General features: G+C 41.7%; 1 protein-coding gene across 1 annotated transcript in view; it reads right to left on the bottom strand.

Annotated features, from left to right (window-relative positions):
- Positions 1-9,394, bottom strand: part of DGKK (diacylglycerol kinase kappa) — a 131,485-nt gene extending 122,091 nt beyond the window's left edge. The window contains exon 1 of the mRNA XM_016218537.2: positions 8,810-9,394. Coding sequence (XP_016074023.2) covers positions 8,810-9,394 — 585 coding nt within the window. The remainder of the gene's footprint in view (positions 1-8,809) is intronic.
- Between the last annotated feature and the right edge of the window lie 6,482 nt (positions 9,395-15,876).

Raw genomic sequence — 15,876 nt, 5'->3', positions numbered from 1 at the left:
AAAAGACCCAATAGATTCTCAGAAACTTAGATTTTTCCTTTTGTGAATTTAAGTGGAAAGAAGGTGGATTTTGTTCCAGATCTCCTTCTCCAAATCCAAGTCACAAAAGCTAGCTGGATAAATAAAATATGGATGTCCAAAAATATGGATGCCATTTGTATATGGGGCATTTGTTTTTGTAGACACAACTCTTGTGCCTACATAAAATGTATACTTTCATTGCTTTATATTGAAAATAGAACCCTGAACAGTTATCTTTCAAGCACATTTATCAATCAGATTATACAAGCATCTGATTAAACAAGCATCTGATTAAACTTAAAGCTAAGCTTAACAAGTCTTTCCTAAAAACATCGTAGAACAATACAAATGATCTAATAATCAAGTGAGGGAGGTGACTGGGGCAGGGGGAACCCTGAGATACAATTGCCCATTCCCTAAAATCATCCTGTTGTATACTATGAGCATACATAGATATATTCAGAGAAAATAAATGGGAAAATATATCAAAAATATTAACGACAATTCTCTCTTGAGTGGTGGGGTGCTACATAATTTTATTTACTTTTTAAAAGTTTTGATTTTTCCACCCTAGTCTGTCTGGCTTAGTGGTGAGAGCGTTGGCCTTCGGACTGAAGGGTCCTGGGTTCAGTTCCAGCCAAGGGCACATACTTTGACTGCAGCCTTGATCCCCAGCCCTGGTGGAGGCACGTGCAAGAGGCAACCAGTTGATGTGTCTCTCTCACATCTCTCTCTCTCTCTCTTTCTCTCTCTCTCTCTCTCTCCCCCCCCTTCTACTCTCTCTGAAAAGCAATGGAAAAAATATCCTTCAGTGAGGATTAAAAAATAAATAAATAATACTTTTGGTTTTTCCATATTCTCTGAAATCAGCATGTATTTTTTTTTTATTATTACATTAAATTTTTATTTAAGAAGAGGTATGTTGAAAGAATCTAGTAAAGCATCTGGGAAAACAAATGATCACCCCCTGGATATCTGTTTTGGTCATGGTTTTCTCATTTACCAGTGTTGCTTAAAGGATGACTCATCTATGTGATTTTGCCCATTGTGGAATTCTCAGTGCTAAACACATAGGACATAGATTAGGTACTCAATTTAATTTTAAAATAAGTAAATGTATTTTTTAAATTGAAAAGCATTTAGTCATATTCTCTGCTTATAAATATGACTTTCAAATTTTATGTACTTGTAAAATTTGAGCCCTTTATCATTCTACAGAACACACATTTAAGTGAGCACATGATTAGACAACTATTGTAAGAACCTCATTATTGAACTGGCTAAGGGTCCTTCTCTGCTAGGTAGCATTGTGTGTCTAATTTGGAAGTTAATGAGTGTCATTGCTTTAGAGTTTATCCTCAACTCTTGAGTTTCTATAGTATTAGAGGGGAAGAATGATGCAGCTAATCCCCAAATCATTTCTGTTTGGTTTGGAAAAGAGGTATGATTTTTCCCCGAGTTTAGCTATGGGCAGGATTTGCCTTTCTTGAGCTCACAGACTGACTGACTAATGGGGAAGGTAACCAGGAATGGTCTGAGGGACAGGGGAAAGCCAACCTGGGATTAAAGTTTTACTACCCTTCAGGTGCTGAATTTAAAGTTCACTGGCACCATTCTAGAATAATATTACCTTTTCTTTGTATAATACTTTCTAGTCTTTAGAGTGCCGTGGGTAGTGTGCACTTTTTCTTAAAAGACAGGATTTCCTCTCTTTTGTCTCTTTCTTTAAAACATTTCTTTAAGGGAATAAACTTCAGTGGTATTGATGAGATTTATGGCCAGCTTGCCTTTCCTTAGGATTTCTATTTTTTCCCACTTAAAATTCTTTCCCCTCCTCTTTGGGTGTGGAGAAGAATATGGTCTATTGCTTTTAGTGAAGTTGAAGGCATTTCTTCTTATAATGGGATAATTTTTCTTAAAAAAAATCTCTGGAGAAAAAAGTTCCTTGCTTTTGGTGGGGTTGAGAAAACACATCTTTTTAGGTTTGGATAATTTCCATTTTTAAAAAACTAGGCTTTGTGGAGAAGAGCTATAAGGGCCTTTGATTTTAATGAGGTCAGGGAGCCCTCCTCAGGAGGATTATTTTGTATTTTCTTTTTAAAAACATAAATAATTTATTTGGAGTAAATAAGATTGGGAGCATCTTTCTTTAAAATAATTTATTTTTCTTTCCTTTTATTTAAAAAAAAAAAAAGAAGAAATTCCTGAAGGCTGGAGGATAAGTAAGGTCCCTGGGTTTGGGTGAGATTGGGTGCATCTCCCCTTGGAGAAGCTTTAGAAGGGGATTTTGTGATTTTTTTCTTCTTTTGGGGGTCAGGGGTGGAGTGGGTTGATCATCAGGAATAATATGCATTATCTTTCATATGGCATTGGTACACCTTCCTTGAAAAGAATTTCTCCCTTTTAGTCTTTTACAAATTATCCCTTATTTTACATTTTTTCTTCCTCCCTTTCTCTTCCTCCCTTCCTTCCTCCCTCTCCCTCTCTCACCCTCTTTCTTTTGTGTTTGGAGAAAAATGTTCAGGGACTTTGGTGAGTTTGAGGGAATCTTGTTCCCTAAAAAGGAGGTTCCTCTTTTAAAATAACCTATTTATTTTCTTCCTTTGCCCCCTCTCCCCCCAGTTCTAAATGTATTTGCTTGTTTTGGGAAAAAAAAAAAAGGACTTTGTTGAGGCTGGGGACATCTTTCCTTAAGAAGACTTTCTTGGTTTTGTTTCTGTTTATTTCCTATCTTCTCTATTTATCCTTCCAATTTTAAAATGTCTTATATTAAGAATAAAGTTTTCAGGTCTGGGTGAATTTGGGTTAGCTCTCATTAGAAGGATTTCCTTTTATTTTTTATTCTTTTTTTAAAATGCATTTGTTTTTTTTTGTTTTTTGCATTTTGACAAAAAATTGTTATTGGGTCTTTGTGAGGCTGGAGCATTTCTCCTCTTTAAGAGGATTTTGTTTTTTATTTCATTGATATTATCCCCTCCACCTATATACATGCCTTTTCATTATTAATTTCCTTTTAAATCTTAAGAAAATTGTATTTTAAGAATTTTAAGAATAAGGTTAATGTGCTTTGGTGAGGACAGGGCATCTCTCCTTGGGGGATGATTCATTTCTATTATTTCTTTTTTTCCCCTTGGACATTTACACCATGGGATACTATGCAGCTGTAAAGAAGAAGGATCTCTTATCCTTTGGGACAGCATGGATGGACCTGGAGAGTATTATGCTAAGTGAAATAAGCAAGGCAAAGAAAGATAAGTATCACATGATCTCACGTATATGTGGAATCTAAAGAACAAAATAAACTGATGAACAAAATTGATCCAATGACATAGAAGCATGGAACAGACTGAGGAATCTAAGAGGGAAAGTGGAAGTGGAAGGATAGGTAGGGAGAGATTAAGCAAGAATTTACATGCATAGATGCATAACCCATAGACACAGACAACAGTGAAGTGGGGGCCTGGGGCGTGGTGGGGCCTGGGTGTGGGTTAGAAGGGATCATGGGGAAAAAGAGGGAGACATCTGTAATACTTCCAACAATAAAGATAAATTTAAAATTTTTTCAGATTTTTTAAGATCTGGGAGCCTGTCCTTTTATATTTCTTTCTTTTTGTTAAATCAAAATATTTGTGTGTATCTGGGGAGGAGGAACGATCTTTTTCTTTTACTTATTTTTAAAATTGAGATATAACACACACCATTAAATTCACCGTTTTAAAGTGTACACATAGGTAGTTTTTAGTATATTCACAAGGTTCGGCAACCATCACCACTATCTAATCTCAGAACATTTTAATTACCCCCAAATGAAGCCTTGTACCCTTTAGCTATCACCTACACTTCCTCTCCTCTCCTCCCCTCCGCCCCTGACAACCACTAATCTACTTTCTGTCTCTAAGGATTTGTCTATCCTAGAAATTTCATATAATGAAAAGAAATAACATTAGGGAGCTTTGGTGAAGTTGGTGAAACCTCAGTCCCCTGGAAGATTTACTTTTGCTTCCATAATTTTTGTTAGGGATTACATTTGGGCTGTGAGGTGCAAATGAAGTTTGTAAGTTTCATGAATTTTTTAAGGTTAGAAATACTATTTACCTTGAGGTGATCGCTCTTTTCATTTTTAATTTTTCTCTGAGGGATATAACCTTAATAGGCTTTGGTGAGGATCTTCTCCCTTTAGAAATTCTTTCGTTTCTTTTTTTTTTTTTCCTTAAAATAATTTAGAGGAAGAATAAGTTCCATTATCTGGGGTCACTGTTCCTTTCTCTTATTTTTTTTTAATTCACAAATTTATTTTTCTATTTTGAGAATAAGGTTTATTTGTTTTGCTGAAGATAGGGACATCTCCCTTTAGGAATGGATTCTTTCTTTTTTTAATACTTAAAATTATTTTTTTCCACTGAGGAAATTACAGTCAGTTAAAGACTGGACACCCTATCCCAAACAGAATTTCTATTTATTTTCTTTCCCCCAAAAATGTCTTTTTTAGGAGTAATATGTTCAGGGTCTTGTGCCTCTTCTTCCTTCTCAAGCTCCTGTTTTATGATGGCCCCCTCTGGGAGCATCAGACAGGGAACAGCGGTCACTGCTTTGGAAAAAATCAAGACTGATAGAATGTCAACTTAAAGATTGTCTTTAGACAAATGAAGATCTTATGTGTCACAGAAAGTCATATGTTGAATATTTTTAAAATCCATAATTGACAAGTTGTTATATCTTATTTAGGTGTCAAATTTTATTTTTGCCCTCTCCCACTCTGCTGCTTTCTTTGGGGGAATACCAGAGTTAATAATGAAGAAGAAAGCATTCTGTGAATTGTAAATTGCCATACTAGCAGAAGGAATTATATAATCTTTATTATAATTCCCCTGAATGGTTTCCTGGCCTCTATGGATTTCCCCCCTTTCCTTGGAAGCATTATTAAATGGATTTGATAGCCCTTCTTTTTGGGCTACAGATCTGCAGAAGCTTTAGTCATAAACATTAAGAATTGTACTCACAGAAATGAAAGACCACTGACCAAATATCTCATCTTTTCTAGAACATCCTGTAGCAAATGTTCAGGAGCTCCAGAATATACCAAATAAATAAAATGGTATGATCAAAACTTGGCAAGGACTGGGGAAAGAACCTAAGAGAAATGAAAGTAATTTTACTCTGATCTTCAACAGGTTGAACATTCAAATCTACAATCACTGCAGGTATTCTATTTGCTTAGGGAAAAAAATTATCACCCCTGAAACCAACAACATCATCCTTGATCTGCTGCTGTGGAGACTGCAGAGGATAAGGACAATTTCCAAAACAGTTTTTTAAATTGTTAGCAATTTTCTTCTTAATTATGGTTCTAAAAGACATTCTGAAAATGGAAAGATTGATTGCATTTCCTTAAGGCCTATATATTCTAGGCTATTTAAGTAAGCATTTACTTTTTACTCTGAAATCATTGAGAGTGCATTTTTATTCATTCACAGCAGCCATCTCTGCATTGTTGCTGGAAATGGATTTGATAGGTTTCAAGCTTCAGCAAGTGTTTATTGAGCAAAAATAGAGAGGGCTGAATTGTACTAGGCAGTGAGAGGGAGACACAGTATCTACCTTTGAGAAGCTCAGAAATAGGCAAGATAATGTATTCAGGCAAAAATTACCAGATATCATATAAACAAATGCTTGCTACTTTGCAAGAAAATGTGTGCAAAAAAAAATTACCAGGAAACAGTTCTGTTATGGTTTGGAGTATAATGGTAATCGCCATGCAGTTATTAGGAGGGGTATACCCCAGAAATATATGCCACAAAAATGTATTCTCAGATTGTCATCAACCACTTCTATGATGCAATTATAATTTCTGGTCAAAATCCAATGAATAAAAATATAAACTGTCTTCAACCATAGCTGAGAGAAACAAATATGGTCCACGTCATGTAAGCCCCACTCCCCTGCTAGAGAGTTAGAGCATTGTTAAAGAGCCAATTCACACATCCTTACTTACACTTGCTGCCACCAGGTGGGAGACAAAATATTTCCTGGAAATCAAAATATTTTAGAAAGGAAGGAAATAGACAGGTTTAGTTCACAAACTGTTATCCTGATAGCTATTCAGAAAGAAAACATGAACCTCCTTTTATCAGTTTCTACCCTGGCTCTTGGCATAGATTTGCAACCAGCAGGTTCTCAAACCCCCAAAGAGAGCAGACTACAACCTAGAAGATATTGGGTATTTTTTTTTTTTTAACTGCACTACCAGTCAACAAAATTATCTGAGAGAAACCTGCAGTCACAGTCAAACACTTGGTTTTGCTAATTTCCTCCTTTGACTTATCAGGCTGGTTTATGCTACTGGTACTGACTGTGCCTTGCCACGTAGGATTTTATTATTTTATTATACGATGAGAGCTGTATTTTGTTTTGATCTCTGAATGTGTGTGTGTGTTTATTCCCCCCCCCCAAGTTTGCCTCAAGGAGGCAATGTCTGAGAACAATGCTACCCCAGCTAAGATGGCAACCTGTTTGCCTTGAATGTTAAGATGCAAGTCAGCTGGTTGTGGAGTACTATTTGCCTGAGGAGGATGCAACAGATATTGGTCCTATCCATGAAGATCAGATGTTTCCATCTATACCAGGGAGCAATTGCATAGCAACACCTAGAGCGTTGGAGAAAGGTTCAGGCGAAAGCAATCTTCATCTTTCAAAATCCTTTAGAGCTACTGATGGGTTCATCCACATGACCCCCTTAGTGGGTAGTCAAGGTTCTTAACCTTATGTCGCAAAATAAGTGACTGAAGGTATGACCAGCTCTTCCAAGGGCAAAATCAAACTCTGGGGGGTCCGGGTCCCTTGCCAGGGCTGCCAAGTGCCTGTGGGCCAGTCATCTTAGTGGGTACTAGAGGAAGCTAACCTGATTCCCTTTACCTTGATACTCCTTATTTGTGTGGCAGTAGACATTTTCCAGTCAAGCTGGTGAGAGATGCTTTCCCACTGTCACAGGGCTCATCCTGGGAGTTCTTGCCTCCAGTCAGTCTTTTGGAGGCCAAAGAGGCCACACATTCACTGGTCAGCCTGGTATTAAGTCCCCAGGTGTCAGTTTCTCAGCCACATTTCCAAAATCTCGCTTAAGATGGCCACAGGCCAGGTGGACCCTACTGGTTTCCCTCTCACCAGCTTTATGAAACCTCTTTCAAAAAGACAAGAGCAAGCACCTGGTTAGGGTGACCTCCCAGGTCTAGGTGCCCCGCCCTTTCCCTTCTGGAGATCACTGCAGGGAAGGACCACTGCAGGAAGGGAAGAGAGATCCGCTTCCTGGTGAGAGCAGGGTTGCTGGATTTTTAAAAATTGTCTTAGTCTCCTACAATCCTGTTTTATTTATTTTTAACCCTCTGTATTTTTTTCCCTGTGAAACTTTTCACTTTAGGTTTTCTCTTTTCTAGTAGTTTATTACTGCAATTATTTTGCAAACTCAAGCCTTCCTGCTCATAACTCAGAAAGCAACCAGCATTGCTTCCATTTTTATTTTGCGATGCCAACCTGTGCTCCTCCTCTTACATTCTACAAGTGTGCAGTCCACAGCAGAAGGATTCCAGAACCATGTTTCTGCGCCCTGCTAAGCAGCAGAAAGAATGGGCATTGTTGGTATGGTATGTTATTTGTTTGTTTCTGTGTTTTGTTTTGTTTTTCCTGCAGGAGAAACTAAATGAAGGTGTATGTATGCAATATCATGATTTTCACAGCCTGGTGGAGCAAACTTTAGGTGAAAAGAAGAGTAATGGAAGCACAGAGAAAGCAAGAAAGGCAGACTCTGGCTGAAGAGCAGACACTGGTTTCTGGGGTCCAAGGCAAACATCAAAAACCTTCTTTTTCCCCCCTCTCCCCTGGGTGGTGATGAGGATTCTCCACTTCTGTTTTCCAGCTAAGGGAAAGGTTTATGAAGGCATCTCTAAAGACTGAAGAGATGAGGATTCCCCTTTACACGCTCTCAAATAGCAACTCTTATTTTTATGTCTCTAAACTGGGGCTCCTTTACCATTCCAAGTGGCTCTGGTACCAGGTGCCAGTAGCCCCACTTGTGAAGGGACCCATATCAAACACACTATATTACTGTGTTTGCACCTACCTGCTGGGAAATCCTGCAGACAGATGAATGGTGGCTTCAACAAACGCGCATTCTCCCCCTCCTCCCCTTGGAACCCTGTCCTTCCCCTGCAGTGTGCGTGGGCACCGCCCATCCCCTCATCCCCAACCCGGAGTACCAGCACCCAGCAGCAAACAGAGGAGTCCAGCACCTCCCGGGAGGGCTGCTAGTTAAGCCCCAGGTGAGGATCCCCTCCCCAGTAGCAGGGAGGGGGCCAAGAAGACAGCTGTGGCTCCGCAGCTTGGGCCTCTGCGGCAGTGACCACCGCTAAGAGGTGGGTCCCACCGCCTCCACTCAATCCCATCCCTGTGTATCCTGGGCCAGCCCCAAACACCTCTTTAGGTCTCTTGCACTCCCTGGGAGCATCTTCAGTCTCATTTTCAAGATATAGCCACTCACCACACTGTCACTTACCCCCTTGGGAAAAAAAACTGCTCCGATTACCACCCTATGCTGTCACCCAGTTTCTAGCCCCAAACAGCTCACTTTCGCTTCCACATGTTGCTTCCCGCCTTCCAACCGCTTCTCACTTCCCCATCCCCGCATCTTTCTGAGCATCTTTGCTAGTCGATGGAAGCCAAATGGGGTGTTAAAGGTACCCAGAGTCCAGAGAGCTCGATAGCCACTGGCCTCACTTGCCCCAGGGGGTCTTTTCCTTACCTTTGTACTGGACAAGAGCACTGGTGTTCGGGGCGATGCCGAGGTCTTTAGACCCGTCTCTGGAGTGATCACAGGACACTGTAATAGATGAGGTGCTGGACTCGGCTCCGGACAGGATTCTGGAGCCGGCTCAGGGCAGGACTCTGTGGCTGGTTCTGTGGCTGGTTCTGGGGCCGGCTCTGGGGCCAGTTCTGTGACTGGTACCGGGGTCGGCTGTGAGGCAGGTTCTGGGGCTGGTTCTGTGGCCGGCTCGGTGGCCGGTTCTGGGGCTGGTTCTGAGATCGGCTGTGTGTCTAGTTCTGTAGCTGGTTCTGGGATCTGCTTGGGGGCCGGTTCTATATCTGGTTCTGGGACTGGTACTGGGTCTGGTTCTGTGGCTGGTTCTGAGGTCGTCTCTGGACAGGGTTCTGGAGTAAGCTCTCGACATAACTGTGTTGTTGGCTTGGGGGAAGGCGCGTGGAGTGGTTGAAGAGCCGGCAGCAGCGGTTGCGGCGGTGGCCACGGCGGCGGCTCTGAAGATTCCGCGGGTAGCTCTCCATCCTGAGTCGGGGCAGTGCCCTGGGCCGCGGCCGCCCCGCGGTCCATGGCCTCACACCGCCTCAGGTCTGGTCAGCCTGTGCTCCTGAGCTTGGAGGGCTAAAGTACCCTTGGGAGCCCCGCCCCCTCCAGTTCGACCACCCCTTGCAGGGTGCCAAACTTTCCCCCGCCCCACTCCATGGCTGGCTCTGCTCTGAGCTTGGAGGTCTAACCCAGGGCTCTCAGCGTCTCCCAGAGCTGGAACACGCCCCTCGGTGAGCGCACACCTCTTCGTAAGCAGCCACGGGCCAGATGGGCGGGAATCAGAGGGGCTTGCGAAAGCCGACTGGACAGAGCGCTGGATGACCTCCTAGCGACGAACCCGAGGGGAGGAGGGGGAGACAATAAGGGGAGGGGGAGTAGAGAGACTGGGGGTGGGGTGGAGAAGAAGGTTGGAGCCTAGCTGTGCTTAACCCTTTAGTGACGCGAATGCAAAAAAAAAAAAAAAGCTAGAGGCGAACTTGAGGGTCTTTGCAGTCCCCTTAACCACTCAGCTGTGAGCTGCTGCTCAGAACAGCTGCTTCCTTCCTGTGTCTGCTCTCTCACCTCAGCAGCAGGTGAACCTAGCCACGGACCAACCTCTTGCCCCCATCTCCAATTCTCTGTGGGCAAGTAATCCTTTTTTCTAACCCGGGAAAAGAAATTAACCAGCGCGGTGTGTGTGTGTGTGTGTGTGTGTGTGTGTGTGTGTGTGTGTGTGTGTGTGTGTGTGTGGTGTCTTTTCAGTCCTCAGGATTGAAGTAAAATTTGCCTCCCCCTTTCATTTTTTGCATTTCTGAGCTCTGCCAGATCCGAGGGGTTTGCCTTTGGGTACAGGGTTTGGGATGCTTCAGGAAAGGTGTCTGATGAGGCAGGGCTGGAGCCCTGGCTTTCCGCAGCCTGCAGATACAGCTCTGAGGGCAAAGCAAGAGGGCCGGGGAAGTGACGGCCGGACTGCGAGCTCAGACTGCTCTGGTCTCCGCAGTGATCCTGGCGTCTGTATGGCTTGCCTTTACCGCGGGGGCCTGTCCTTTGCTTTTAGCTGGACTTCCCAGGCATGGGCAGGACTTTTTACTGAACTTGTTAATGCGTGTGTGTGTGTGTGTGTGTATCTTGGACTGGGGGAAATTCACTGCAACACCCACATCTTTTTCATCTCCTAATTCTTAGGAACCACTCTGACATTAAGGACCTAAGAATATCTGGCAAAGAGTACAGCGGTCCCTGCCGCAGCACCCTTCCCAACACATCAGGAGACTTGAGAAGCTCTCTTAATTTTTAGTCATGGACACATACATACAAAGCATGACCTCTAGTCAAACCTAGACTTTAGGCTCCAATATACTGCAAAATTGCAATTAAAAATTGAGACGACGACCCATTAAACCACTGCTGTGTAGGGGTTGGAGGGAGGAGTGCTTACAAACCTAATTTGAAATATGGCAAGTGAATTTATCTCTGACACACATAATGTTGCAGCTGTGGATAGCAACCTTCTTTCTGCAGCCCCTCTTCTCATCCTCTCCTCTCAGACTATATCTTCCACTAACTCCTCTTCTTTTTTCTACATTGACCCACCCAGAATTTTCTAGAACCTGCAGCATTTTTCTGTCACCTACACCACATCTCAACAGTAAATAATACCAGACAAGACAGTCTTACCTAGCGCCCACCCAAGACCCGAATCCCTGATGAGATGTATTTCCCAGATCCTCACTGCAGCATCACAGCCTAAACTTATCCTTTTGGAGAAGGGTTACATTGCTTGTCAGCTACTAAGCTAGTGTGGGGATCATCCTTAACCTTTGGAGTAGGGGAAGCCCAGGGAAGGTGAGCCCTGTCTATCAAGTTACCTCACTGATGGCAGGCCTCCCTTCAGTAAATCCACACAAAGGGCTCATCCTCTTCACTCTCCTTGGGTTTTTTTCTCCCCTCTCCTTATCCCATACTCAAGTAGCCAGGCTTCTATTAACCCTAAGAATTCAGGACTAAAACATACTAATGCCAGATGTGACCAGCCAGTAAGCCTACACTTGGAACTCACTTCTCAGGCTTTCAGACTGGTGAAATCTCTGCCTTTAGAAGGGACCAATATCTCACATTTAAATATTTTCCCCCACTAAACTCTGGCAGCATATAGTCAGAAGGGCTGAAGGCAGAAGATTCACTGAGTAGGATGGCATCTTGGGTTCGGGAGTGATGGGAGAGGGTTTTGGTACACACTGCATGTAGTCAAGCAGAACACCAGCAGGGGACAACTTGGAGCTATTGCTTTATGTATGTTCATTGGTACTCTTGTCTATAATTCTATGCTTAATCACAAAGAGTCCAACATTTATGATGTAAACTCTTGCTGTAGGATCAGTTTGAAGCTGAATGCTAAAATGGTTGTTTGTATATAGCTTTGCTCCATTAGGATCAGTTGCTAGAGATATACTACCTGGATTGTATTACGATTAATTTAATTTGAAAATTCTCAGCACATCTCAAGCTGTGTTATTGTCTTATGTTATAGCAAGGTTTTGTTTTGTGTTTTAGTCTCTTCTCAGCCTAGCATTGAATACAATGTTTTATGGGGACATGGGGGGTGGGAATACTTAGAATGGGCTGATTGATGCCTGACTTTCAGACACCTTTGCTGTACCTTATTTACACCTCCTTCTCCCCCATAATCTATTGGTCTCTTAACAGAGAAAGCTTTACTTACATGCTTCTGTATTTTTCTCATAACCTCACCTGGGGCTGAGACCATACTAAGGATTCAGGAAATGTCTGTTAAATGGATGATTCATTGCAGGTTACTGGTTAGAGTGTCTTTTTTTTCCTGCTTTGCTTTTTACAGTATTTGATATTTCAGCTGATTGATCTCCTAAGAGCCTCTTTTCTAATTGAAGAATACTGATATAAAGGGCAAGAGCTACATAAGAATAAGAATGATGACCATCTCCACAGAAGCTTGACTGAACATGATTCTGAATGCCCCAGTGCAGACATGGTCCCTAACCTGGGACTTTGGACATGTTATATAAGTTATCCAATTAGGCTAGATAAAGAATAGATCAGTACAGTGGGGTCATTTCTTTGAATATGGCCCCCAGTATTTACCATGATTCCACTCAAAATACAGTTCACCCAATCCAGCACAGAGACCCTTTGATTTCAGGCATGCTGGAATCAAAGGAGAGAAAACAAAACAAAACAAAAAATATGGCAAAATTAAAGCTCTTCTCCCTCTTTTTTTCCATTCTTTTCATTATTAAATGAGAGAATGACACTGTAGAGCTACAGTGGAAACCCCCCTTTCCTTGACCAATAGCTTCAATTTCCCTAAACCCTACCTTTTAGAGCAACTTATGGAAGAAATAGGTGCCTTTCCTGAGTCTTAGCAGCTGTCAACCTCCCCCCACCTCCTGCCATTTAGTAAGATGTTATAAAGAGATGGGATGAACACAGCATTTATGGAAAAGGTAGAGGATTCAAACAATTAATTTAGATGGGATTAACATACAAACCTGTTATCCTTCACTTGCTCTAGTCTCCTAGGATTTGACTGAAACAGAAATGGGAGTTTAAAAGTTATTAACTTGCATTTATTTATAAATGCCTTTTGATTTTAAAGTACTTTCACATATATCATTTCAAGCTTCACAACAAATGTATGAGGCAAAGCAAGTCTGGACTCCCATCCTACACTCCACCCCCTAACCTTTACAGATGAGAAAACACAAATCCACTGAGATTAAGTGATATGTCTTAGGTCACAGAGATAATTAGTGGTGGAACAGACATTTAGAACTTGTGCCACTCAACTTCCACCTGAGGAAGATCAGAATATAGTGCTGAGTTGGGGGTTGTGAGACAAGGACTGTGTAAATCTTCTGGATTGTGAAGTGGGAAGTCTGCTTTAATGCCCTTCTATTATTTCTTGAGCTTGTAAGAGGAGCCACTATTCTTACATTTTTACCTCGAGGCTTCTCAGTTCTCTCTCTCCCACCCCCATGGTAGTTAATGATCTGTAACTGAGCTCACTATAGGAGGTGCTGTTTAGAGGAACCTTTTTGAATATGTATGTAATAAAATAGTCCACCCAGAGTGTACTTGTTATATTGGTTTTGTTTTCATATTTTCTTGAAGTTAAGCAGTCCACAGTTAAGATGCATTTACTGCCAATCTTAGATACCATGGGAAAGGAGATGAGGGGACAGAAATATTAGACATGATTTGTTCCCTCAATAATTATTAGAACTTGGTGGTTGACATAAGCCAAATACATGTGAAAAACAATCCAAATACAGATGTCAGTTTATGACCATGACACCACACTTTGTATGTGTGTGTGGGGACAAAGTATGACAGTGTGGAAAGAAAATTGCAAAGGAAGTCAGGAAATCTGTCTTCAGATTAAGTTTCTACCACTAAACTCACAATATGATCTTATACAAATCATTTAATCTCTTTGGGCCTCAAGTTTTCTCACCTGAAAAATGGAGCTGGGGTAAAGTTAAACTTGATCAGCTAGCTATAGTCTGTCCTAGCACAAAATATCAGTGATATTGTGAGTAAATCAGGAAAAGCTTCTTGGAAGGGGCATATCTTGAAGTGGGTCTTGAATGATGCAATTAATATAGATTAGCCAGGAGGAAGTGAATGGGCATTACAGGCAAGGAGAGAGGCAAGAACTGAAACCTGGTGGTGAGAACACACCAGGCTGGTTGAGGTAGAGGGACCATACCAAGGATTGATGAGGAATGGGGTTAGAGCAGAGTAAATGGTAGGAAGAAAGGGAGATATAAAAGGCTTTGAATGCCAGACTAAAACATTTGGACATTTGATTTAAAGGTAATTGGGTCTGGCTGGTGTTGCTCAGTGGTTGAGTATCGACCTAGGAACCAGGAGATCATGGATTCAATTCCCTGTCAGGGCACATGCTTTGAGTTGCAAACCCAATCCCCAGTAGGGGGCATGCAGGAGGCAGCCAATTGATCTTTCTTTCTCATTGATGTTTTTATCTCTCTGTCCCTCTCCCCTCCTCTCTCTCTAAAAATCAATAAATAATTTAAAAGTAATTGGGAGCCAATGAAGATTGTTTGAGTATTGGGTGACATGGCAAAACCAACCAGAGAGGAAAATTATCCTTGGCAGTGTATTTGGTCCTGGAAGAATCTACAAATCTACTTTGTTCCTCTTGAGCTGGTATAGTTAATGTGGGGTCATTTGTGAAATCACAATTCTTTCTTGATTTTTGCTGCAACCTCTAGTTTCAGGTCTGCATTGCCAAGGCTTGTGCCAAGGCTGCTGGCTGGACCTGCTTAACCCCCTGCCTATGCATTTGGAGTTAGTCCATAATGGGTCATTTGGCTTTCATGGACTCAACATGCTAATGGAATTTCTAATTTGAAATTCTAACTGATGATGAATGACCAGGGGAATGGAGGAGATGAGAGGAAGGTCTTCTCAGACAGGCAAGAGTGGGATATTTGTGGGCCTGAAAGCAGATTAAGAGATCGAGGGCAATTTGAAGAAGGATTAAAAAAAAGAATCTTTTCAGAATTTTTGACTTACTATGACTTAGATATGGGGGAAAGCTGATGAGAAACATCCATCTATTCCTGAACTGCCAAGGATCTAAACTGAGATCAGATTAATGAGAGAAAATAGATCACTCTAATGCCATAGAGAAAGAAGTTGGTAAAATTTGGTGACAGGTCACAGGCATGTGTAAGGGTAGGGTGAGGTGGGGGAGAGTAGAACTGATAGTACTTCTGAGGTGATGGTGTTTAGAGAGAGTGGAAAAGATTCTGTCTTAGAACATTCATGGTGTGGTATTAATACTGGAGGCAGGCAGACAGCTGCAATAATCATTCTCAATATTTGAAATGTGTATGTGTGTGTGCACGCATGTATGTGTTCTTATCTGAAAAAGAAAAATATTATTTTAGTAAAAATTCTTTCTGCCCAAAATTACTTCACTACCCTTCCACTCTCAACAACTACTTCTTTCTGGTACAAGCCAGGGGGTGGGGGATAGTGATGGAGGAGGGAAAAACAGGTGGGAAAGAAAATTAAGAAAAAGAGAGGTTGACAGACAGAATTACTGTGATGAAGATAGTTGGAGAGAAAGGTAGCTTTCTTTTCCCCTGAAGAATCACCTGTCGTGTTCTTAGAGGCCCCCTTTTCTCTTTCTCTGTAATTTTCCTCTGTTACTTGGAGTTTACTCAAAATGTACAATTCATTGGTTCTGTGCTAAGAGAGAATTTCAGGGAAGAGTCTATACACAATTGAAGTGACTTGCAAGAACAAGGTGCCACATAACTCAGTGGTCTTGGATGAAGTTTAAAGCATTAAGGAGCCATTTCCAGGACCTCCCTGTGGTCATTTACCTTTCAGTTTTAAGGTCCTATCCTCTGGTTGAAAACCCTGGGGCTACTGTCATTTCTGGTAAGCCCTATTCCCTTTAATCACAATTCATATGCCAGAAGGAGGCTAAATTTCCTCTCTTTTTCTCCCTTAGT

The sequence above is a fragment of the Miniopterus natalensis genome, chromosome X (assembly GCF_054644295.1).
Source record: "Miniopterus natalensis isolate mMinNat1 chromosome X, mMinNat1.hap1, whole genome shotgun sequence".
Taxonomy (NCBI): Eukaryota; Metazoa; Chordata; class Mammalia; order Chiroptera; family Miniopteridae; genus Miniopterus; species Miniopterus natalensis.
The sequence above is the reverse complement of the archived record's forward strand: the minus strand, read 5'-3'. Positions and strand labels throughout refer to the sequence as shown.